This window comes from Marmota flaviventris, chromosome 1 (genome assembly GCF_047511675.1).
Source record: "Marmota flaviventris isolate mMarFla1 chromosome 1, mMarFla1.hap1, whole genome shotgun sequence".
Classification (NCBI taxonomy): Eukaryota; Metazoa; Chordata; class Mammalia; order Rodentia; family Sciuridae; genus Marmota; species Marmota flaviventris.
This window is the reverse complement of record NC_092498.1, coordinates 68,585,835-68,611,608: the sequence shown is the minus strand read 5'-3', so window position 1 is coordinate 68,611,608 and position 25,774 is coordinate 68,585,835. Positions and strand designations below refer to the sequence as shown.

General features: G+C 36.9%; 1 protein-coding gene across 1 annotated transcript in view; it reads right to left on the bottom strand.

Annotated features, from left to right (window-relative positions):
* Grm3 (glutamate metabotropic receptor 3) overlaps positions 1-25,774 on the bottom strand; it is an 84,982-nt gene that overhangs the window by 14,091 nt on the left and 45,117 nt on the right. The window contains exon 3 of the mRNA XM_027932726.2: positions 9,703-10,769. Within this exon, the coding sequence (XP_027788527.1) occupies positions 9,703-10,769 (1,067 nt within the window). The remainder of the gene's footprint in view (positions 1-9,702; positions 10,770-25,774) is intronic.

Genomic DNA, 25,774 nt, shown 5'->3' with positions numbered 1-25,774 from the left:
GTGTGGGTTGCTCCTGAATGGTTGCCAAGTCTTAACATGGATTTTCTTTTCTTTTTTATCTATAAAGATATTTATGCAGAACCATTGAAGTAAAAATCTTCAATAGTAAAACATAAATATTCTATGATGAAGTGGCCAGATTTCCCACAGTTTCTGTCAATGAACTTGGCTTACTTAAATTTCACTACATTATGAATCAATTTGGACTTTAATATTTTCCCATCCTCCTTTCCTGCTGGGAGTTCCGCCTATCAACCATATTGGGAGAAGCTGTCAACTTCTTTGTGTGCTAGTATTTCTTTTATATATTTTGTTGGCATCTTTCTGAATTTTGGTACTTCAGGTATTCGCCATAAATCTTTGTGTTCTCTAGGCTTCTATACTCCATCCTTTACAGAATGTTTAATTCTCTTCCTCTTTGCTTCCTCTGGAAGTATACCTTGGAGTGGGACCTAGCATCTCTTCTTATTATTTTGCTCTCTTCTCTGATTTTATCATTTCTCTTGGTTTCTATTCCCATAGATCTACTGAAAAATTATGCATTGTACCCCACTTATTTTATCACCTTCAGTATTGAAAAGTGATCAATTAATGACTTCTTCTGCTAGTTTTGTGAATATTTACCACATATACTCAGAGGTTCCTTGTTATTCTAGCATAATTTTGGATTTACTTTTTTTCCTCCTAAGGCAAATGTTATTATCAAATAGCATAATTTTTAGTGTCCTAAAGTCTATGATCTTCATTTCTAATCAAGAAAAGCTGAACTGAAGACTGGGCAATTAATTGGAGAAGGCACATACATTTAGGAGGCTTCATTCTGGTATTTACTTATTTTTGGGGGGGAGATATTGGGGGTTGAACTAATGAGCCACATCCCCAGCCCAATCTTGTATTTTATTTAGAGATAGGGTCTTACAGAGTTGTTTAGTGCCTCTCTTTTGCTGAGGCTAGCTTTGAACACATGATCCTCCTACCTCAGCCTCCTGAGCCACTGGGATTACAGGTGTGCGCCACCATGCCCAGCCTGGTTTTTATTTAAATAAAAAGAAATAAAAAGACTTGGGTTATGTTTTTGGTATGTATGTGTGCAAGTATAGGTGTGTGCGTGCATTCATTTGTGTGTATATTGGGAGTGATGATGCTGGGGCTCTAGCCCAGGGCCTTGAACATGCAAGGCAAGTACTCTATCACTGAGCTACACCCCAGCTTATAGTATATTTCTTCAGACCCTAGTTTCATTTTAAATGCTGAAAGCATAATTCATCTATGTCATTGTCTTCCTTAATTATCCCAGTGCCCTCTAATTTTGGGTCCCCACATTTAGGGTCCTTTCCCTTTTGCCTGCTTCTCAGAAAGGAGGCTATTATTCAATTCTATGATATAAAACCTTGATAAATTTGTTATAATTTGTTTCATTTTACATATATGTGTAATAAGGATTTTAGAATTATACTTCTTTTACCTCAGTTTTGACTGTAAAGCTAATATAAGAGACAGCACATGTCATGGTGGGGGAGAAAAAATCCAAATATGCAAATTTTGAAGGCGAACCTTTTTAAACATGTTTCTATAACCATTCAAAGTTCTCACACTTTAAGATATTATAAGGAGCTGGAGGTTGAGGGTACATAGCTCAGTGGTAGAATGTTTGCCTAGCATCCATGAGGCCCTCGGTCTATTCCTAGCACCTGTCCTACAACAAAAGACATTATAAAAAGGAGAGGAGAGGCCTTTAGGAGAAGATCTTGGGAAAAACTGCACTATGAATTCTATGCCCACACTTAAAGCTGAGTGAGGGGTGGCCATTCCAGGAAGAATCTGGTGTCTCTACAGGAGGAGATGCCCTGGATTGGTACTGAATTTCTGCTTTGGAAATCCAGACGGTGAAAAAATGCTAATCACCTTAGTCAAATTGCAGAGAGACTTGCTACTGTACTGCAATATTGAATTACTGTAAGAATTTATTAAAAGAAAAGATATGTAGGAGGAACACATGGACAAAATGGGCAACACAAGAGCCATCCTGGGTAGTCCTGGGCCAAATGTGGAGGAGCCTAGAAACTTTCACAGAAAAAGGCTAACGGTATACAGCTAGATGCCTTGGGATTGAGGAAGGAGCCATAAGAGACTTCTCAGACTAGAGAATTACCAGTCAACTCACTCAATGACCTTCAGGAGAAAAAGGCTAGAAGGGAAACTTGGAAAATCATGAGAAAATACCCTTAATTTATCTTCCAGCCATCCTAAGTATGTATCTTTAACCACTTGTGGATTTTGAGATGATAAAGCCTGATAAAGCCATCAGCTATGTAAGAATTGTCCTACTTGTTCCTTCTTTAATCAGGGTCAAGAAGGAAACAGCAATTGGTGAATTGGGAAATACAAAAAAGGAGAAGTCAACCAATGAAGGCTATTACCTCAATGCAGACCAGACCTCAGGAGGAAATGCAAATTTATGTTAAGATATAATTTCAGTAATTACATAGGCCTAGATATTTTAATTTATTAATAGAGATGATTTCCAGTAGAAAATGATTATAGGAACTTGTATTACCTAAGAGCCTACAAATTCATAGATCTACCAAGGTAGTGTTTTCATTCACTGTTCTCTCCCTAGCATCAGAGCGGTACCTAATATATCTACGAATTTCCATTCAGGGGAAGGGCATGATTATCCTCACTAAATACTAAAGGGATGAGGTGAGGCAGAACCAAAGGTGTGTTTTGATCATAGTTTGTGTGCCATATTTACTCAATATGACTGTTGTAAATTTGAAGTCTTTATTTATTTATTTTACAAAGCCCAAGTATCAGCCTCATAGTTTCAGTTGTCCAGTTCCTTCAGTAAATTACATTATTTACAGTCTGTATTTATCCACAATTCTATGTCCTGACTCTTTGTACACTGGAAGTCCAAACTACTCTATTTTTATGGCCCTTAACTCCCAGCAACATTGGTTCATCTGGTCTCTTTTTGCTCCCTAGTCACATCATCTTCTCTCACTGGCTGTTCCTTGTTTTAGTTATTTCTTTTAAGTATTGGAGTGTCACAGACCTCAGTTTTGGATTCTCTTTTTTATCTCATTATATTCCATGACTTAAATACTTGCTAGAGTAATTATATCCAAATATTTATTACTAGCTTATTACTAGTTCAGGCTGATCCTCTGTTGTTCATGTTCTTTTGGATATATAATAAGCTTATACGATTAATATGGAAGCAAAATTTGATTCCCTTCCTCAAATGTCCCTATTTGAGTAAATGACACAAAATGCCACCTGACTGTACAAGTCAAAACCTGGAATCATCTTTGATTTTTGCCATTGCCCTGACACCCACAAATCAAATACAACAGCAAGTTCTGTTAGTTCTGTTGGGAGGTAATTCTCTGTTGGTGACTCATGTTTCCATATATCTTGCAAACAGAGGCTTTGACTATGTTCTGAACATTCTTTGCAAGGATACTTGTATAGAAAGAGCATTTGAAGATGGAGATAGTGCCCACCTCTATTGCCAAGGGCCATCATATGACTGTGTGAGCATTAGAGTTCAGGACCACTGCAAAGGCTGACACTGGTTATTGTTATATAAAAATTTTCAAGCTAACTTGTCACCTTATAAGTAGAGTAAAATCCTAGGCAGCCTTTGATAATTTTTGCAATGAGCATGGAATGCCAATAGATGGCTTTGTAAAAAAGAAAGTATGAGGGGTTCAAGGGCTGATTAATAGGATTTTAGGGAAGTCCATGAGAATCAGTAGCAAACATGTTGATACAACTGTATGGTCAGCCAGGGATAAATAATGTTCCATTTTTCTGCCTACTAATGAAGATTTGAGGATGGGGTTAAAGGCAGAGTAATAAGATGTAAGTTCAAAGATAGCTGCTGGAACAGCACCCTGTCACCAATTCCCCTCTGGGAGGAAGTGTGGAGTTAATTCTTCCTCAGTAGAATTCAGAAAATTTCTCCTGAGTGGGCACAAAGTTTCACTCCCTTTCATATTAAAGTTGCAGAGGTGTGCACCTATGCTGAGCCTGGAAAGAAATATCTTCAGAGAAGACAGAAAGCCAGTGAATCGTTTGCACTTTGGCTGGTTTCCTGGGGAAGCTGAGAGGACAGGGAACATAAAACATTGAGGAAGAATGGGCACACTGAGCCCTCTCAGGGTGCATCCTCTCCTGTAACTTCACAGGGCAAGCTTAGATTCATTCCAAGATATAGTTGAAGGTCTCAGAGCTTTTTCAGTGCAACCTGGTTATAGAAAAGGAGCTTCAGTTCTTATGGTGAGACTTTCCAAAGGCAAGAAAACTCTGGGGGGGGGGGAATCATAGGTGAGATAGCAATTAGTATTGGGGCACTTACATATCTGGATTGGGTTTACAGTAGTGGCAAAGATGCTGTATTGAAGAATGAGAAACAGATGCAAAGAAATCTAGATAAATTCTTGCTATCAACTGGCGCTCTGAAAAACTTCCTTAACCTTTATATTAAAAACAGGCAAGACTCTAAGAGCTATTATTATGATAAAATAGCAAATGCCCTGGATTAAAGTGGATATCTTTAAACATTCAGTTATTGCTGTGTGGACCAAGGTCAGTTTAGTTGAAGATCACAAGCTATGAGTCCTAGGCAGAAAGCTATAGATCCTGGCTTCTGAGTCAATGTATGCCGAAGTTGAAATGAATAGTGACAGTAATAATGATCGTATCATCCAGTTTAGGCTTTTGGTTCCACAAAAACATTTGAATCTTGGTTAGAGGAGCCACAAGTAGCTGTTCAGTGCTGAAAACTGAAGCAAATGTGTCTTGCTTACTGTCTTGGAGCTGTCCTCTTCCCTCACCTACTCCACCCTCACTATCCACTCTGATTTTAGCTGCTTTAGGAGAAAGATGCTTAAAGGTTAGGACTAAGGTTTCTCCATTAGGAAGGATGGTTGAATTCTATGTACACAAGACCAAGTCGACTGGCAAACTTGAGGTGGGAGGAATTCAAGTTTTTATTCTGCATTTGGTATGGACACCCGGATCATTCCCCTACTAGACCTGTCATAGGGAAGGCAGGGCTGGGACAATGGGAAGGTATGTGAGGCACTTGTTTAAGATGCAAATTTACTGGGACACAAAAACTTAAAAAAAAAAAAACCCACATTATTTTAATGTAGTTTTTAAAAATTAATGGTAAAATCCATGATGAACACAATATGAATACTTTAAATAAGAATTGGATCAGTAATAGTGCCACACCATGATATATTCAATCCTAATGCAAAAAGAAACATAAAGTAATTCTGACCTTATCTTGATTACTGAGTATGCAGGTGTCCCCTAGTTCACTTTACATTGCTTTGTGGAAATTGGGACTAAGGGAATCAACACAAATACTGACACTATCACTATTGCTGTGGTTTTAAAAATATCTTCTTCCAGCCTTCCTGTAACTATGTGGCAGTCTAACCCTATGGGATTGCACATAGAAAAAGAACTGTTCATAGTAGGGTATAGTGGTGCACACCTGTAATCCCAGTGACTCAGGAAGGTAAGGCAGGAGGATCACAAGTTTGAGGTCAGCCTTGGCAACTTAGCAAGACCGTGTCTAAAAAAAAAAAAAAAAAAAAAGAAAGAAAGAAAGAAAAGAAAAAAGAACAAGAAAAAGAAAAGAGCTGGGGATGTAGCTCGGGGGAAAGCACCCTTGTGTTCAATCCCCAGTACCCAAAACCAAAACCAAATCCAAAAACTGAAAGCCATTTCATAGTTTTTAAGGGGTTCTAGCTCCAGTTTCAGTCATTCCCTTGTTAACATCATGCCCTAGCTGCTAAAGGCTCTTTCCTACCAAAGCAGGCTAACCAGTCTCCCTATTCCTGCCTTTTGTTTTCCTTTCTGTCATACAAACAGTCTTTATAGCCCCTTGATGTTTTTTTTTTTCCCTAAAATGTAATCTCAGAGTCACCTTGGCTTGAAAAATTTTAAATGGTTTCCTTTTCCATATAAAGTAAAATTTAAATCTTTTTCTACGGCCTGTGAAGTCCTACATGATCTAGCTCCTGTGCCTACCTCTCATATCAAATCATTCTTCCAGTTGCTCATAAAACTGTGGCTGTGAGTGCCTTTCTTTTCTAAGACATTTTGCAATAGTGTGTTTGTACTTGCTGTTTCTTCTGCTTAGCACATAGAATTCCAACTGTGACATGAGTTAGCCTCCATTTTCACTCATTTATTATTAACTTCCATTTCTATCCTTCCCTACTCCCCACCAGACTGTAAGTAACAAAAGAGGAGGGACTTTTCTATGCTGATAGCTCCATCACCAAGGTTTACAAGTGTTCAAATATTCCACTAAAGAAGTATTATGAGATGGGCAAAAGCAAAGTAGGGGTGACAGACATTTTAATTTTTTTTTTTGGAAAGAATTTGAGACTTGATACACTTTTAAAAATCGTTAAAATAGGGCTGGGGATATAGCTCAGTTGGTAGAATGCTTGCCTTGCATGCACAAGGGCCTGAGTTCAATCCCCTGCACCAAAAAAGAAAAAAAAGTCTTCAAAATACTCAAGTGAGTAAATTGGAATTTTACTATAAGTTACTTGAACCTTGTTACAATTCTAGAGTGACTTCCAAGGTCTCTGCCTACTATAGGTAAAGTGCTTTACCTGCCCAAACCCAATACTGAAAGTATGGCTCTTTGTCTAGCAGGACTGCATTCCCAGAGCTTGTTAGAAATCCAGAATTGTGGAACCCTTTCCTTCTTACTATATTAGAATCTTTATTTTTACAATATCCTCCACATGATTTGTACTCACATTAATGTTTGAGACACACTGTGGTAACTCCTTTTTCAAGACAAAATTTTTTAAAATCCCATTGCTCACCACTGCATGAGTTGGCCTGCATTTTCATTCATTCAATATTTACTTTTCATTTCTATTTCCCACTAGACAGTAAATTACCAAAAAAGGAGGGACTTATCTACATGAAGAGCTGTATCTCCAAGGTCTATAAGAGTACAAATACTTTTGGAAAGTGTGAATGAACAAAATACTCAGTAATTACTCTTAGTGATTCCTTTATGGATCATTTTCCCACATAAACATAGCCTAGGTTTTATTTATGCAATTTAAAGAATGTACTGGATTCCCAATGACTCAGTGTTTGATTCTTAACCTGAAAAGTTTTGGTTGTAATATAGCAGGAGATGACTTGGGAAATTTTTCAAAGAGCCTTTGAATTTTTGCCTTTTTACTGAATTCTTACTTGCTCTGTCTTGGATGCCTGCACTAGTTCTAGATTCTTCTTCAAATCTGTCCTTCACGTTTAAGATAGATAAGTTTGTGGTACAGTATCAAGGGCATGGATTTGGATCAGAAAAAACTCGTCCTATTATTTCTTAACTGTGCCACCTGGGAAGTTAATTATCCTCTGAGTTTGTTTACTCATTTCTCTGATGGATAATAAAATTTGCTTTCCAGGGTGTTAATGAGGATAAGTGAGCTCATGTATGCAAAGCACCCAACAGAGTAAGTTGATCAGGAAGGAAGGAATTGTGAATACTTGCTCTCTTACCTTTCATCATGTCTCTTTTTGTCTAAGTATCAACCAACCAAAAGAAAGCAAGAAAAATTTTTAAGAACTCAAGATTCAAAGCCCTTAATCATTATCTAAATGAAATTCCCTGCTGGTATAATCTGGCCAAATTGACAGTTCCCATTCAGTTTTCACTAGACCCACCCTCCCCGCAACTCATTTTCCAATGAGTAGGAAAAATATAACTGCCTTCTGGTTTGATTTATTCCTGTCATGTCTCAGCCTTCCTTAATTGTACCTGTCCACCAAGGTATGGGGTAAAATCCTACATCTTCAAGAAGTATCCCTGGAGAGACTAAGCTCTTAATGATCTGTTTTTTGAAATCCAGAGATATTGAGTTTGTATCACCAGTTTAATTATAAACTATTCTATGTTAATCCCAAATTATTTCATGCTTGGTCTCTTCAGCATATATGAAATGTATATTCCTGAAGATCTATAGGCATGAATGAGTGTGTAAAGACCAAAGATGGGATAGGTCATTAAAATACATTAATGGTAGTCTTTTAATCCTCAAACTCTGAAAGTTCAAACTCTCCTGTGGTTCATATATTCTTTCCTTTGATTTTGCTGATCCAGTACAAATGTTACCTCTTAAAGATTTTCAAATTTTTTATGGTTAGTCTTAAAATGCTTGGCCATTACTCCAATGATGAACTTAGGGTCTCAATTTTTATCATTCATTCATTAGTGCACTCCACAGGTTTGATTCACATAGTTGTGAATAATTTAAATAAACTATATAGGTTAAGTTTTGCCAACTTCTTGATCCAATGCTTTGAATAGATTTTTCTTCCTTTGTCATTTTCTTTTGATTTTTCTTTTTTAAAAAATATTTTAATTGACAAAAATTGTATATGTATATCACATACAATATGATGTGTTCAAGTATGCATATACTGAAGAAGGGTTAAATCATGTTAATTGATATGCAGTGTCTCACATACTTATCATTGTGTGTGTGTGTGTGTGTGTGTGTGTGTGTGTTGAGAACACCTAAAATCTCAGTCTCTTAGTGATTTACTAAGGATGTTATTAACTGTAGCCACCATAATATTTTGAATTTTTTCCTTCCTATCTGAAATTTTATATCTGCTTTGTCTTCCTTTTGGGATGCAATTTTCTAGGTTTTGGCAATGTAAGAATTGCTGGCAAACAGAAGATTTGGGGGTTATTATACCTATGGGGCATTTCATTTTGTGAACTCATGGTATAACTAGGAAACTAGTATGCTTCTAGAAAATTTTAATCTCTGAGGACTTAAAAAATATAGTGAATAAAAACCAGTTGCCCAAGGAGAAAAAATTCTTATACTTACCCAATGTAAGATACTAAAGTCAGAATTTTCAATGTTAAAAATAACTAATGAATGGTTTAAACAGTTTGAGAAATTATGATGGAATGATGAATTTACTTTTAGAAGAGGTAGTAATTATATGGGAGTCCAGAAATTTAAACTGTATGACTTACTTAGGTAACTTGTATATGCACAGTAAAATATTTGAGTATTTCATGGATTCTTGGTCTCTATTATACACACATAACATATTTGTATGTGAAACTAAAGTTTTAGAAAAGGCATAGCAAATTAACATTACATATTAATCTGTTTTAGAGAAGTAATAAAGCATAATAAAATGTTTCAATCTTTAAACTGGTTCTGTATTAATGTCACAAGTGTGTTTTTAATTTGTAGCTAAGTTCTTTTCTGTCTAATTGAAGGATTCTCATTAAGTTCTTAGTGATTATGTCTTATTTTCTTATAAATTGCTTTTAAAATTTAATTTAAAAAATTCATGTGTATGTATTACATTTCCTTTACTACTAAATTATGAATTGCTTGAATGATAGCATTTACATTTATTTTCTCCACTGTGCCTAGCACAGTGCTCTGAACAAGACACATTCTAATGAAATACTTTAAAAACATACTTGATTAAGTGTTACATATAATCTCAAGGTTCATCTTGGCATTTGCATTTATTCAATTTACTCCTGAGATGAAATAAAAAACGTTCTATTTTCACTTCTACACTCTGCAACATTGAAAAGGTAAAACAACAAAGGAATGAAGAAACTAGTTAAAACAAAGAAAAGAAAAAAAGCAATCAATAACTTACTCTATAGTCACTCGATGTCACATAAAATATAGGGAGGAAGGCCAACCAGATGATGCAGGTGGTGTACATGGTAAAACCTATGAACTTGGCTTCATTGAAGTTTTCCGGGCACTTCCTTGTTTTGAAGGCATACACAGTGCATAGAATCACCAGGATCACATCATAGGTAAGAGAGATCAGCATGCTGGAATCTCTGACATTGCATTTTAAGATGACTGTTTCCCGCTTCTCTGGAAGAGTATACCTCCTGGTGCCTGGAGCCTCCAGGATGAGCCACACAGACACTACTATAATTTGCACCAGTATCAGACCCAGGCAGATGAAAACCTGTGAACTGGGGCTAATGAATTTGGGCCTCTGAGCGCCATTCTTGACCCCATCGAAGATACGGGCGATGCAGTTTGTCTTGGTCAGCAGGGCTGAATAACAGACAGCAAAGGAAGTCCCCAGCCCCAGCCGGCGCAAAGCACAAATGACAGGTGATGGTTTGGCAATGAAGAAGAATGTCATGCAATATGACAGGCTAACCCCAAACAGCAAGATGTAGCAGAGTTCCCGGCCTGATGCTTTGACCAAGGGTGTGTTGTTGTGCTTGATAAACACAGTTACAACCATGCACGTACACATAAACCCCAGGCAGGCAATGGAGACTGGGCCAATGGCCCAGGCATCTTCCCATCTGATGTAGTCCTCAGGAAGATCAAAGCATCCAGATAGGTCTGCAGTGGGCCACTGCCCAGGCCCACAGTCCATACAGGTAAACTCATCAATCAGGTATTCGTAAGGCTCACATGGGATGCAAATCCAGCAGCAGACATCCCCTGGTTGCATGTTCTTCATTTCATTGGGGGCACAGGGGTCGCTGCACTGGGAAGTGGGGATTGAGTTCCGGGACCAGTGGATAGAGTCAACATCTAATGATAAGGTTTCTGCCCAGTGACCAACCTTCAAGTAGGAATACTTTCCACCCACAAACTGGAAATTGAACACGTTGTATCGTCCCATTCCATCTCCAAAAGTGTCAAACTTGACGATGCTATCTGCACCTTTATTTGGGTTGAATGGAGCTGTGATAGGTAGAATGAAAGAGAAAAAAAGGAACACTTGTTTAGGTGTCTTATATGTGATCAGTCAATTGCTTTATGTCACACACTTAGCAAAGTTGCAGTAACAGAACAGAGACTCCAAGGCTGACATAATTCATGAGTTAACATTGAAAATTACACATCAAAAGCTACTAGAGTACTTATGCATTCATAAATTCACTTAACATTACTGAGTGTCTAGTGGGTGCCAAATGCCAGTGATAAAAATCTGTACAATACAGTGCTGCCTTCAGAGGAGCTTATTGTGTAACAGAGGAACTGGCAAACAGGTCGTCATCCTCTGTGTGGTGTGCAAATATTCTTTTCTTGAAATATTTCTCAATGGGAATAGGATATAATTTCATGTCTCATTATATATTTATGTATAGCTATCCAAATGTTTCTAATCCTTGTGGGGTATGGTGGAGCATGCCTACAATCCCAGTGACTGGGAAGACTGAGGCAGGAGGACCACAAGTTTGAGGCTAGGCTCAGCCACTTAGCCAAGACCTTGTTTCAAAATAAAAATTAAAAAGGACCTATGGCATACTCAATGGTGGAGTGTCCTGGATTCAATCCTCAGTACACCTCCCCCCCCACACACAAAATATCTCACATCTTAAATATTTGCATAAAACTATAAAATTAATAGAATTTCAGAATAATTTAGGAAAAATTTTCTCATTATAGATGTATGATATAATTCTTTTAAAAAGTTCAGATGAAACACAGAGAAAAAAATTGACACACACTAGGAATTCTTCAACCCTAATATTTTACTGTTTTAGAGTATATTTGTCCAAAACAGTAAAATGTTATATTTATTGTTTTGGAATATATTTGTATGTATCTATATATAGCATATTCCCTTCTACATAAACACCTAGATATCTTAAAGTTACCAACAGTATGTAGGATCTAGGTAAATATCTAGGTTAAAGTTTATTCCTTAGTGGGAAGGGTCAGCAGCAATCTATAAATTGGTCCACTCTCAATGCTGTCCCTTTCCTATATTTCCCTGCAAGTCCTTCAGAGCAGCAGAACACTTCTCTTCTGTTGCAGTTTGTCATGTCTCTCTCGCTGACATGTGTTGCCACCTTGATAACCTTTTTTTGTACTGGGATTTGAACCCAGGGGCACTTAACCACTGAGCTACATCCCCAACCTGCTTTTTTATTTTGAGACAGGTCCTTGCTAAGTTGCTGAGGCCAGCCTCAAACATTTAACCCTCCTGCCTCAGCCTCTCAGGTCGCTGGGATTACATGTGTGTGCAGCACATCTGGCCTTGATCACATTTTGTTTAAGTTTCTCTAGTACAATTTATTCTTAGTACATCTTAGTTTGCATGTATTAAGTGTCATAGAAATGTTACACTCAAGTAATAGAGCTCTAGAGAAAGACATTGACTCAGAAGGGAAGTTTCATTTAATATGTCAGTTTCTGAGTTAGCCTGCTGACTTCCCAACTATGGATGCTAGGTTGTGGTTATTAGTGTGTAAAGCTTCATGATGTGCCTGAAGCTTTCCATTTGGCTGAGGTCCAGTCTGTGAGTCTGTGATCACTTATTTTTATGCCACCTACTCTGATCCACTGTGTGCTTACTATTTCACACTGCCTGTCTTTACTCTTTCCTGGGACTTAGAAGAGGAATTGTGCCAGTTTCTGTGGTATTTAGACACACATAGTTAGGACAGGTTTGTCAAGGTGATACTCCCTCGTGAATACATGGAGAAACCGACAGAGTAACAACAAGATATTTATAAGTTGACCCAGTACATGCTAGAATTTTGCATATGATAAAGGTGGCATCTCAAACAAGAAATTTAATACACAATATTAGGCAACTGTTTGGTGAATTGCAAAAAAAATTGAATTGGTATCTCCTACCTTATACCCAAATTAGTTCTGAAAGGATCACAGTTTTATATGTGAAAAATAAAACCATTATAAACTTCTAGAAATAAAACAGGCGAATTAACATCAGAGTGGGAGAAATTCTTTTTAACTACTACCAAAAGTGCAGAAACATTACAAAACGTAACCATATAAGTTTAAAAAATCCCAATTAACAACAAACATAACAGAGAGAACAAATTACAACTCATATTGAAGAAAATGGGTAAGTTTCTAATATATGATGGATTATGATAACACAATAGAAAAATTATCAAAGGATATGAAAACATATTTCATAAGAAGGATAATCAAGTCATTCTTAAACATGAGACTATGCTTAACAGTAGTCAAAATATAGAAAATCAAACTGTCAGAGGCAAAATAATAGTCCTTCAAAGATGCCCATGTTCTTATCTTCCAGAGCCTGAGAATGTTATGCTAGCCAACAATAAAGAATTTAGGTTGCAGATGGAATTAAGGTTGCAAATCAGCTGACTCACAGTAGGTAGATTATTTTGTTTTATCTGGATAAACCCAATGTAATGAATCAGGATCCCTAAATATGAAAGAAATAGGCAGAAGTGCCAGTGTCAGAGTGATGAATAGGAGGAGGGCTAGATTGACCTTGCTGGCTTTGAATATAGAAGGGTCTTTGTATATGGGCAGCTGATAGAAATGGAAAGACAGAAAAAATGGGATTCTGCACTTGGGCCCTCAAGAAGGAATGCAGCCCTGTGGGAACTTTGCTTTTCAGCCCAGTAACAACCATTCTGGACTTCTAACCTCCAGAAATGTTAAATAGTAAGTGTATGTTTCTTTAACCCACCAACTTTGTAGCAATTTGTCACAGCAGCTATAGGAAACTAATATGCAGTAGAACTATTTTGCATTTGCAACATGTGTTCTATTAATTAGACTATAGTGAAGCAGGAACTCTTACCCTGCTCTTGGGTGTATAAATTTGTTCACCTCTACCTGAGGATATTGACAAGATTTTCAAAATGACAGATGCTTTAGCTTTTGACTCAGTAATTTTAATTTGTGATATGTATTTCATAGATTTGCCTATGTGTGAATGATGTTTTATAATGTTGTTTACTGAAGTACTGTTTGTAATAGAAAAAAAGTTGCAAATGGCCCAGTTGTTTATCAACAGATTGCATTCATAATAAATACAGCAGAACATTACCTAGGTATGAAAAGAAATGAGGAAGTGTTCTGTGTTGTGAAGTATGGACATGATAAAAAACCTAAAAGTCACATTGCTACGGGTAACAAAAACAAAACAAAACAAAACAACAACAACAAAAAAACACAGGTGTTCAGTTTGTTATGTATTAAATAAATAGGGAAAACAATATATTCTTCTTTTCTATGTATAAAGGAATTCTGGAAGCATGCCTAAGATTAGTGGTTACCTACAGGAAAGAGATGGGGGGAGCAGACAGGCTTCCTTGTAAGAAAAATATATTTATAAGTAACAGGGTAGTGAAGCAAAGATAGGAGAGAAACTTTAGTGAATGTCCTCTCATACTTTCTGCATCTTAAAGCATTCAGATATTTTATCTACTCAAAAATTAAATAATTAAAAGGAAAACTTAAATGGACAAATATAACCAGGCACTTTAGCAGACTTCTAATCTGAAAGAGAGAGACGGGGAAAAAATATCCAAAGCAAAACAGAGAAGAAACTTGGAGAAAATAGAGAAGATGCAGGGAGGAAAGACAAAGCCTTTAAAACATTAATATATCCAGAGAGAAGAATAAAGAGATTATGTCTCTGAGATAGGTGCAGGATCATCTCAAAGAGGTATAGAGAATAAGAATGAGCTTTTGGAAATGACATAGCAAAAACAGAAATTTCATATAAGGATTGAAAGATTAATATGAGCAAACTCTTGAACTTTGAACAAAATTCTTGGAACAAATTAGAAAATATAATAGGAAAAGGATCACACTGGAATTTCAGCATTGAATCAACAGAAAGAGAACACAGAGGATAGTTCAAGAGTCAAAAGGCACCTGGTGGGCAGTGGACATGGTTTGGGGAAAGGTGAGGCAAAAGACTTTTCTTTCTCTAAAATGTCTTATGTTAGTAAAAATCATGTCCATGTCTTATTTTACAAAAAAAAAAAAAAATAAGGTTAAAATAGAATCATTGAGTAAGGTCAGGCAGAACAGTTTATAAAGTACATAAATCACGAAAATAATACTGCTGCAAATATAACAATTGCTTGAAAATTATAATAATGCTTGAGAAGCATTTGTGATACAATATCATTTTGTGATGAATAAATAAATAGTACTTTGGGTGGAATGTTATTGTTTAATAAATGTTTACCCATCATGAAATTTATTTGGTTGAATTGTAAAATATGTAACAAAATGTGGTCCAGTGTCTAAATCCTTTAGGACACAGCCACATCAATGTATATAGCAGCACAATTCACAATAGCTAAACTGTGGAGCCAACCTAGATGCCCTTCAGTAGATGAATGGATAAAAAAAAAGTGGCATTTATACACAATGGAATATTACTCAGCAATAAAAAAGAATAAGATCATGGCATTCGCAGGGAAATGGATAGCATTAGAGAAGATTATGCTAAGTGAAGTTAGCTAATCCCCCCAAAAACAAATGCCGAATGTCTTCTCTGATATAAGGGGGGTGACTCAAAATGGGGTTGAGACAGAGAGCAAGGGAGGAAGATTACCTCTAGATAGGGAATAGGGGTGAGAGGGAAAGAGAGAAAGGGAATAGCATGGATGCTGAAAGGAGACTCTCATCATTATATAAAATACATGTATGAAGATGTGAATTTGGTGTCAACATACATAATCAGAGATATGATAAATTATGGTATAATGGTATCTTAAGAATTATAATGCAAAAATAAATTTTAAAAAATAAAGTGGAAGAAGTAATCACAAAAAAAAAGAATTGCAATGCAAAAATAAATAAATTATATATATATATATATATATATATATATATATATATATATATATATATATATAAATACATTAAAATACTTCAAATGAACCCATTACAAATTCTAAGCAAAATTCATTGCCAAAAGAAGTGCCCCGATTCTTAGTTTGGAATACAGGGTTGCAAGTATCTACACTAGAATGGAAAAGGTGAACCATATCTGTCAAATACTCTACAAGTGAGAATAGTTCTGTTCTTGAACGGTGATCACAAACACACACTGGCTTTGGGTGCTCTTGGCAAACTCTTGGGTGTCTCTGGAGTGACTTCAAGTGGCAGAGCAGAGGCCCTGCTGTACTGATCCCATTGCCTTCCTGATGCATTTAGAGTTGCCTCCCTGTTAAATGACTCACTAGGAAAATGGCTAAGGTCAGTGAACTGGAACCATGATTCTCCAGCAGTCATACAGCTTTTTTGTGTGTGTGAGAAAACTCTGGGGAGTTTGCTATTTCTCAACTTGGGTCTCACCAAGAGAACAAGCATTATTCAGAATGGAAAAACAAATCACTTCACCTTTCACTGGTATTACAGTAGCATGAAAGAGCCCGCACTAAAAGGGGGAAGAAAGAACAATCAGAAAATGGTAGATTTTCTTTAAAAAAGAATTTACAAATTCTCCAAAATCAGATTCCAAGTCCCTTATCACTCTAATGCCTCGAAATGAGGACCTCACTTTCAGAAGGTACCTGTTTTGGCCTCGGGTCAAGGGAAAGATTTCTCAGTGTAGCTCATTATCCAATTAGTTCCAATCTCAGCATTGAATGAATTTATTTTAAACTTTTAATACCAAGATGACCAGCCCTCCTAGGACCCATTGCGTAGAGATGAGTCAAAACTATTTCTTAGAAATATCATAGGTCAATGGCAGGACAAACTTAAATTGGTTCTTTATATTTTTTTTTTTCTCAGACAAAGTCCAATTAAGGTAAGACAATAATGTGGCTCATAAGAGGCCTTCAGCAATGGGACCATTGCCTCCACTGCCAGGGGTCACACTTGTAAGTACTAATGAAGACTGCAAAATCTACTAGCAGCAACATGGCTCCAGTTGGACAACTGGGGCCTCACTAAAGTGTGAACTAATCTGAAGAAATGTAATAAACATGTAGGTGAAAAGACAGAAGATGGCATCTCCCTTGAAAGACCACATTAGAGGTTTAGAGGTATGAAACCAAAATCCTTTGTTTTACAAACATTATGCAGCAAGAAAATAGGAAATAAGAGTGAATCCCTGGCTGGCAGTAATTTCCATACTAATTAGGAACAAAATGGCTGAAGCATTTCTCAGTTATTGACCAAGTGCAGCATTTGGAACAGAACATCACTTAGAAGCCTTAGGTACTTGAAAAGAACGTAATATGCACAGGTAAGGTGAGTTTTTGAGAAAAGATACAAAAAAGTGCATTGTATTTTTTTTAAAGTGCTATGACTTTTGAAAAGAGCTCTCTTCCATTCCCTTACAGAGTTAACCTGGGGCTAATACACTACTAGTGATTAGTACATTAGGACTGTCATAACAAAGTACCATAAACTGGGTGACTTAAAACGACGGAGATTTGTTGTCTCACAGTTCTGTATCAAAAATCACAGTGTTGGCCGGGTTGTGTCCTCTGAGAGTGTGTGTGGGAATCTGTTCCATGTTTATCAGAAGATAAACATGGAATAATTAACCACCTTCATCATAAAGTGGTTGTCAGCAATCTTTTGTGTCCCTTGGCTGACAGATGCATCACTACAATTTTCCACCTTTAGGAGGTGAGCTCCCTGTCTGTGTGTCCAATTTTCCCCATTTTATAAGGACACTAGTGATACTGGATTAGGGCCCACATGAATGAACTCTTTAATTTGGTTATTTCTGTGAAGAATCTATTCCCAATAAAGTCACATTCTGAGTTGTCAGGGCTATTGCTTCACAAACACAATGTCTTTATGGAAAGGATATAATTACTCCCATACCAATCATGTACTACTCTTGCCTGATGTCGAAGTTTTATACTAATGTAACCATAAAGTAGGTCTTGTTTTGTATCTCACATCTTTTGTTCAAAATGAAGTGTTGTGAGATTTATTCATGTAGTAATGAGACGCTCTAGTTGGTTAATTTTTAATGATGCATAGCATTTAATTAAGATGTGCCAAATTTATTTTTTTATTGTTCTGTTGGTGGACACTTCTTTCAAAAATTTTCTATTAGCTTGTACAAATAATGTTCTGTCTTTAGTTGGATTATCCCAGAAGCAAGCCTCTAAACTAAATTTGAGCTTGAGCTATTGATTTGGGAGGTAAGGAAAGTAAAAAATGAAGACATAGGTCAGAAGGAATCCAAATCCAATAAAGCATGCATTGATAAGTGAGGGCAGGTAGATATCTGGCTTACTGTGGCCCATTGGGAGGCAGTGTAGAATGGGAGTTGGGGTAATGTAATGCCAGTACATTAGAAGAGTATCCATCGTGTGCCTTTCTTATAATACCCCAACTTACGCACCAGCATGGATGAGACAACCCTTATTTGTCATTGGTTGATGGCTGCTCCAGGAGTGTTAACTTTAGGGGACTTCTGGCATTTTCTAGTTATAGGTAGAGCTCCTGTGGCCAAACAAATGTCCCAAGCAGAGAATCACAGATACTTTTGTTTAAAGACTATTAGCATGAATGAGAATGCAGGAATGTGATAGGTAAGGAGATATGGGTGATATACTGACATCTGCTACATGCTGCAATGATCATTTTTTTATTCATCTACTAGTTTACACATGTATGAGTTACACACATATAATACACACACACATATAATAGAGTTGTAAGATTTTGAGTTCCAGTTGCTTCATATTCTTAATGTTAGTCATTTTAGACATTCTGATGGAAATGTGGTATCTACCATATCACTGGGGGGTGGGGTTGGTAATCGTGCTTTCCTTATACTTAATGTTGAGTACTCTTTCACAAGTTAATTACATAGTTGGAAGTATTTTTTTATAAAGTGCCTTTTCAAATCTCACCTTCATTGATTTTCTGACTTTTAAAATTTGGCAGAATTTTTTATATATTCTGGAAACAAGCCTTTTCAAATATGTGTTGCAACTCTCTGTTCCCACTCTCTGGCTTGTCTTTTCACTTGCTTGGTAGTGTTGTCCAATAAACTCATATTATTAATTTTAATACCCAATAAATTATTAATTTTATGTCCAGTTTCCAATTTATCAATTTTTCACTTTTTGATTAGTATCTTTCTTACTCTGTTATTTTTTGTCTACTCTAAGATTATGAACATGTAACTCTAAAATCTGAGGTTCTCAGATTTCAAAACAACAGTGTGTCATTAATCCATGAACAAAGATCTTTCTCTGTGCTGATGGTGTGATGTGCATTTAACTTTAAGGGAATTCATGGTAGTACATTTGAAGAGTATCCACTGTGTGCCTTTCTCATCAAATCCTAAGCCTACAACAGGGATAATGACATCTTTGTTCTCTCTTCGAAATCAGTGCTGGGCACATAGTAGGTTTTTAGTAATTGTTTCCTAAATAGATCATTAGATTTATTAGAATCATCTCAGGAACTTAGAAATCATACTAATGCCTGATAAACATAAACACAGACCAGTCAAATATGAGCCTTAAAGGAAATGAGTCTTGAGACAAATTTTGATATCCTATTATATAGCCAAAGTTGAGAGTGACTGGTGGGCAGGAGTATAACAGTGGCATTCAGCTGAACATCCCACAAAGCACAAGACATACCCTCAGAATAAATGAATGCCTGACCCACAGAGTCACCAATGCTGAATTTGAGAAATGCTTGCTTTGAACTTCTAGATATATTTCAAAAATCTCAATCCCCTTTGTAAATGGAAAGTGCCTATACCAGATGAATTCTTTATGGTCTTCCCATCTCACGTTACTGTTACCTGTCTTTTCCACCCCCTCCAGTCATTTCCAGCTTACACACTTCCTTTGATATTCTCCTTTGCAGGAATCTCCTTTCCCCATTCATGAGCAGCCTCACAGGAGCTTCAGTGCCCCTTAATCCTGTCTTGACCACAGACCTCATTTTGCCCAGATCTTCAAAGTTCCCCTTTATCTATCTTTTGTAAAACCATGGACATCTCCTTCTTGTCAATCACCTTCCAGGAAAAAGCACATTCTTATCTGTAGCAGGAGTAGGAGATATACAGCCTTTTAGAGCCAACTCACAGCAAGAATACCTGTGGTGAGTAAGAGTTAAGTGGGGTCTCTGTGGGAAGTCTCTCCATTTGATTTCTAGCCCCAGCACAAACCTGAATGTCCAAGAATACTATGTGACTTTGCAACACTTACCAAGGATTTCAATTTGTAAAGAGAAATTGTGAATTCTGAAGACAAAGTCAATCTGTCCTCTTGTTTCTGAATGTGACTAGGGTCATGGAGCAGAGCATAAATAAAAATGAAGAGGGGGAAAAACAGAAGGGTTTCCCCAAGTTAAAATTGGATAGAAATACATATCCATACTTTTTTTTTTTTTTAAGAAGGAGGCATATGTTTAACTTTGTTCTGTCCTTAAATTGCTTCTCCACCTGCCGTACTATAGACTTAAGTGTGCAGAAGAGTGAAATGTGATACGGACAGAAGGTGAAAACGGCTGAGAAAATCCCATTCAGAGATGCTCCAGTAAGTCAGCAGTGCAAACTACGAAGAAAGGATTTGAAAGTCGGTAGCACAGCTAATAGTCTGAAGAAAGCAATCACAGTAACGAGAATACTTAATAAAACGAGCTTTCCCATTTTTAAGCAAACAATAGACTTCTTTATATAAAAAGCAGAACAGCAGAAATTCTATTCAGTCTCTGAGGATGAACGTGCCAAAGATAAGCACAGAGGCTTAGCATGCAGTCACTGAAATTTCCATGGGTGAAACAAATTAATTTCTATTCTTTTGCCTGATGCATGCATAGACATGTATTTGACTCCCTGTGTAGTATCATGTAAAGAGAATACAAGGGAAAATAAATTACTTCTCCTGCCTGCTCACTGGTCTATTGTTAAGTTGTCATGTGCTTCCCAAACTACCATAGCATCGCTTAGACTTCTCTTTTTACAGAGAGGGGTTGCATTATTGAACCATAAGATTTCAAGCGACCTTGTCAGGTCATCAAGCATATCCACACATTGCTAAGAAGTTCCAAGCCTACATCATCTTGAAAGAGTTTCTGTCCTACAGGAAATAATTAAAGTGACAAAGTGAAAAGTTACGATTTTAAAAATTTCTCCTCTTCCTCATGCCACAATTTCTATTTTGAATCATTCTGAAAATAATGGTATAAAGGGAATCATAAATCTGGTTATCTTGTTCCCTTTTTAGAAAATACTCTTGGAAATTGATCAACCCCAGAATTCCATTCGGTCCTTTTGAGTCCCATTTCTGCTCTTCTCCATATTGTGTTAAATTAATAAAGTAGATTAATTTAACTGAATAAAGTAGATTAGTTTAACTGGTTGTGGTGACCTACATATCCCATATGCTTAAAAATTATGTATGTATATCTCCATGTCTTTCTTGCATAAACTCCCACTTTTCCTATCCCATGTTTTTGCTGTAAAACAAGGGAAGGTGGCATTTCCAACATCCAGATCTTCACTCAACAGTCTCTTTTAAACAGATGGAGGAAGTCAGCAGTTAGTAGTAAATGTGAGAATCATGGTACTCACATGTCAGCATCCAACCAGGTGTTAGTAGGGAGTTAATGCAATTTCTTCTTCAGGCTTTTCTCCTTCCTTTTCCCCTTCCCCTTTTGTTCTCATCATTCTTTGTTTCTAATATCCACTCCACTGTGTAGGCTCAAGCAAAGCCAATTCTCATCCACGCACTGGACACTGTGTGTCTTACCCCTTCAGGGACTGTCAGTTCAAGAGATCCCAGTTAAAGGCAATATCAAACCCCATAATGAATAAATTAGTAATGATGGAATCTGATATGTTAGTGGAGAAAGAAATTTGGATAGGAGGTTTGTCCAGCTTTCCTAAAATGATATACTTTAGAGAAAAATACATTTTTGTTCTCAGATTATGTTTTAGCCTTAGCTCCAGGAAAAAAGGAACTTTTGTTCCCTGGTTTCCATCCTTTCCCACCATTTTATTTTCCTCTGCAGAGGAGGAGAACTGCAGGTTCAATTGGTGAAGTTTGACATTTACAGGACCTTGTTCCCCAAGGGACAGGATGATAGCATTTAAAATAGCCCTCATGAGCAGGAGTTCTTCTACTCCAGTGGCTAAATGATGGAGAGGCTAATTTTTTAGTACTGGCCCTGGCCATCTTTATGCCCACCTTTGTACTTCCAGTCTCCAGGCTCTACAGACCATTGGGACTTGCCTCAGCAGTTCTCACCCTGCCCTGGGTTCTCTGTTCCACCTGCAGATGGGGAAGGGAGACCTGCCACTCACTCACACACATGGATGTTTAGATAGTAGGCTTGAAATCTGCTCTCAAGATCAAGCCATTGAGATGACCGTTGTGAGAAACCAAAACATTTTGTCTTCTGGCCCTAGGCCCAGCTGTAATATTAGATAAGTCTTTTTGAAGGAAGATGATGGGAGAAAAGATCAGGTACTTGCTCAGTTATTAACAGAAATTGAAATTTATTTACTCTTGGCCCTTATGTGTTTAGAACCTAGGAAAGGAAAAAGGGATAGTGGGATTTGGGCACTAAGTCTCATCCTACATTACATACCCCCTACTAGCTCCATGCTATTAACCACAAAATTTCTGTTAGTCTAGCTAGTAACATATGTTTTAAAAAGGGACAGAGAACACTAAGGAGAAGGGGATGAAGCTCCATTGAACAAAAGTTATTTAGTAGCATCATTCAAATTTCAAAAGCTTGTTTTCTTTCAAACTGAAGTTGAGGGGCGAATTTTGTACCAGTGCTAGATAAAAAAAAGTCAGGGACAGTAGAAAAGTGAGAGGAAACTGGGAGGGTTGAAGGCATGGTGGTGAATGCTGGCTTGTCCACCTTTGCCTTTCAATTAGATATTGGTTTCTGCTATTATCCCAGTTTAGTCCTCATTAGGAAATGTAGAGTACGAGCTGCACTTCAAATGGTGTCCAGTATTTAGAGAGTGCTATGTGATACGAAGCCATAATTACCACCCTAGCCTATTTTCATAGCCTTCTGCTGTTTTCTGTACCCCATCTCCTCCTTTTTTGGTTCACTCTTCTTCTTTCCACAATCACCAGTATCCCATTACTCCATTGAATGAAGGCTTAAATGACTTTCCTGTTGCATCCAGCAATACTTATAGGAATATTCTAATAAAAAATAGTTTTGTAATCAAACAAGCTGGATTAGGTTAAGCATTTTTTATGACTAGACATAGGGGTTAGTTCTTAGTATTGGTGAATCTGCTTTGAGAACCATCCAGAAATTAAAATAGTATATACACTTACTACAATTATTTTATTATCAAGTTTTATTTTGATTAATTTACTTTATTTAAGGATAACTAACCTCTAGTGAATTGGTATGACATGGAGCAACACCCTACAGAATAAAGTACTGCTATAAATTTCTCAGTTCTACACAATATGGTTGCTTTGCCCTTCACATCTTTCACCCTAACCCTTCATAATCCACAATAGAACCTAATCACTCCCTTATTTGTTGCCCATATACAACTCATAATTCTCTACCTGTGCAGCTTTATTCAAATTTTTCTTGTACTTGATATCACCTTCCTTCCCTGTCACACCTGTAAAATAGCCTTTAATGACAACACAAATATTACTTCTACTGTCCTTGTTGTTTGTTTCTCAGTTGAAAGTGCTAATTCCTCTGTGATGCTAGGTATCTCATTCCTTTTCTTTGGAATTTTTCATCTTTTTTTACACATTGTAATCATTGTTCTTTGCCTATCTTTCATTGCTATATTACTAGGCCTATGTTGTGAGCTCCTTAGTGGTGTGAACTAAACATTATAATCTTTAAATAGGAATTATAGTGAGATCTACAGTTTAAATTTAGCCTAAGAAATGTTTTGTTTGGCCTGCACTGTGTTTTCGGTGTCTTTTAGTAAACTCGGTATTTACTAAACTCTGAGTCAGTATCCAATAGTAAAATGTTGAGAGAAAAATTTAGATTTTTCTCTTCTCTTGAAACAGGGACTGATCTGGTGCCTCTGGGCCTTTGTTGATCACAGCCACAACTGCAGAGCATTTTAGTTTGCCTGGCCCCCACCTGAACAGACTAATCTGCCTAATGACATAGTTGAATTTTCATCCCTTTAAGCAATGTCATTTAGAATAGGCTCTAAAAATGGTTGTTTTAAGTCAGATGTAATTATCTCAAAAATATCAAGGGAGAAGGAAAAAAGACCCTTTGTTAGAAAAAAAAATTATGGAGTGACAGACTATTATATTATATTATTAAGTTTGATTAAAGAAGTGAGGTGGTAGAGGATGTAAATAAATAACTTATGTTTGATGATAAATGACCCCTGTACTGGAGTCCAGAACACTTGTATGTGTATCTCTACTAGAATATGATTCACCCTCAACATATTTATTTGTTCGGATTCATTGTCTAGACTAAGTTCCAAGATCTGGGGCTACAATGTGTCACTATTCCCTGGAGTCTGACTGTGTAGTTGGAGTCTCAGCTTCACTATTTACTGGTCACTTTACTTTTTTATGTGCATCTCAGAGGGCTATTGTGAACATTTAATGGAGAGTGCTTAGTGTAGTGTCTAATGTGTAGAAAGTATTCTGTAACTATTGCCTTGAATGGTAGAGTACCTGCCATCCAGTAGGTATTCAGTTAACATTTTTTGAATGAATGAGTCAATCTGTGTCCACTATGGAACCACTGTGTTATCAGTCAGCTGTTTTTCTGAGTTTTGGTTAAATGGCTTGATTACTACAAGAATCATTGCAATTCAGATCACAGACTTCATTTACCTAAATTAGACTAAACCACCTATAGATGTATGACATTTTATTTTTTCTAAAAAACTCCACCCTTTTTTTCAGAGCATATTATATGCAGTATTGCCCTATTTTCCACCTTTGCAAATCACGTGTGAATTAGCTTAGTTTCACCCTACCCTGAAATCTTGCCTGATTACTTCTGCTAGAGTTGGGTGTTAACACCAAACACACACACACACACACACACACACACACACACACACAGAGAGAGAGAGAGAGAGAGAGAGAGAGAGAGACTGACTCAAAAAGCTAGAGGCAGTGAAGTAATGTTAAACCCTTTGCAGGAAATAATCTTGGCTATGGAAATGAGGAAGCAAGAACATGTGACTTTGCCCCCTTTACCTTTAGGGACATCTTTGCTGGAAGATGGGCATTGGGTGCAGTTGGACAGGAAAGGCGCTTAGGAGACTGAAAGTCCTTACTTTGCAGAGTTAGTTCTGGTCTGTAGATGCATAGACATGCTTTTCTACCGGATCTTTTCTTTCAGAGAAACTATAAGATTTTTGAAAGCTGGAATTTGCCTTATTATGTTCTAACCTTAGCACTAAATGTGTGCAGGAGGAATGGATAAATGAATTAGGGAACAAAGAATGAAAAATATGAGGCATAAGCAAGGAACCTCCCTAAATATCTGCTGATATTCCATGTTGATAAAATTCTTATAATCCTATAATGCTTATATTATTACATGGTAAAAGCACTGGGAAAGATCCTTGTATACCTGGAGTTAAAACTTCAAATCTTTTGTCTGAAAATTGAAAAACACAAGGGACATCTATTATTATTATTATTATCATTTATTATTATTATTTTTTTTTCAAGTGCTGGGGATTGAACCCAAGGCCTGCTACACACACAGGTAAGTGCTCTACCACTGAGCTCCATCTTCAGCCCTAAAATTGAAAAATATTTGGAAATAGATTGCTTATTCAAGGTATTGAATAGCTTCAAGATACTAATTTATATTATTTATTTTTAAATAATGATTTAGAGGCATCAATATTACATTGCCTCTCTTCCCAAGTGCCATGATTGAGATTCTGATGCAAGTCCCAGGCTATACCCTGCCATTCTGTAAATGCAAGTCTGGTCCTAGTACAATCACCACGGGCATGCTCATAGACAACTTCCAGGCAAAACCATCAA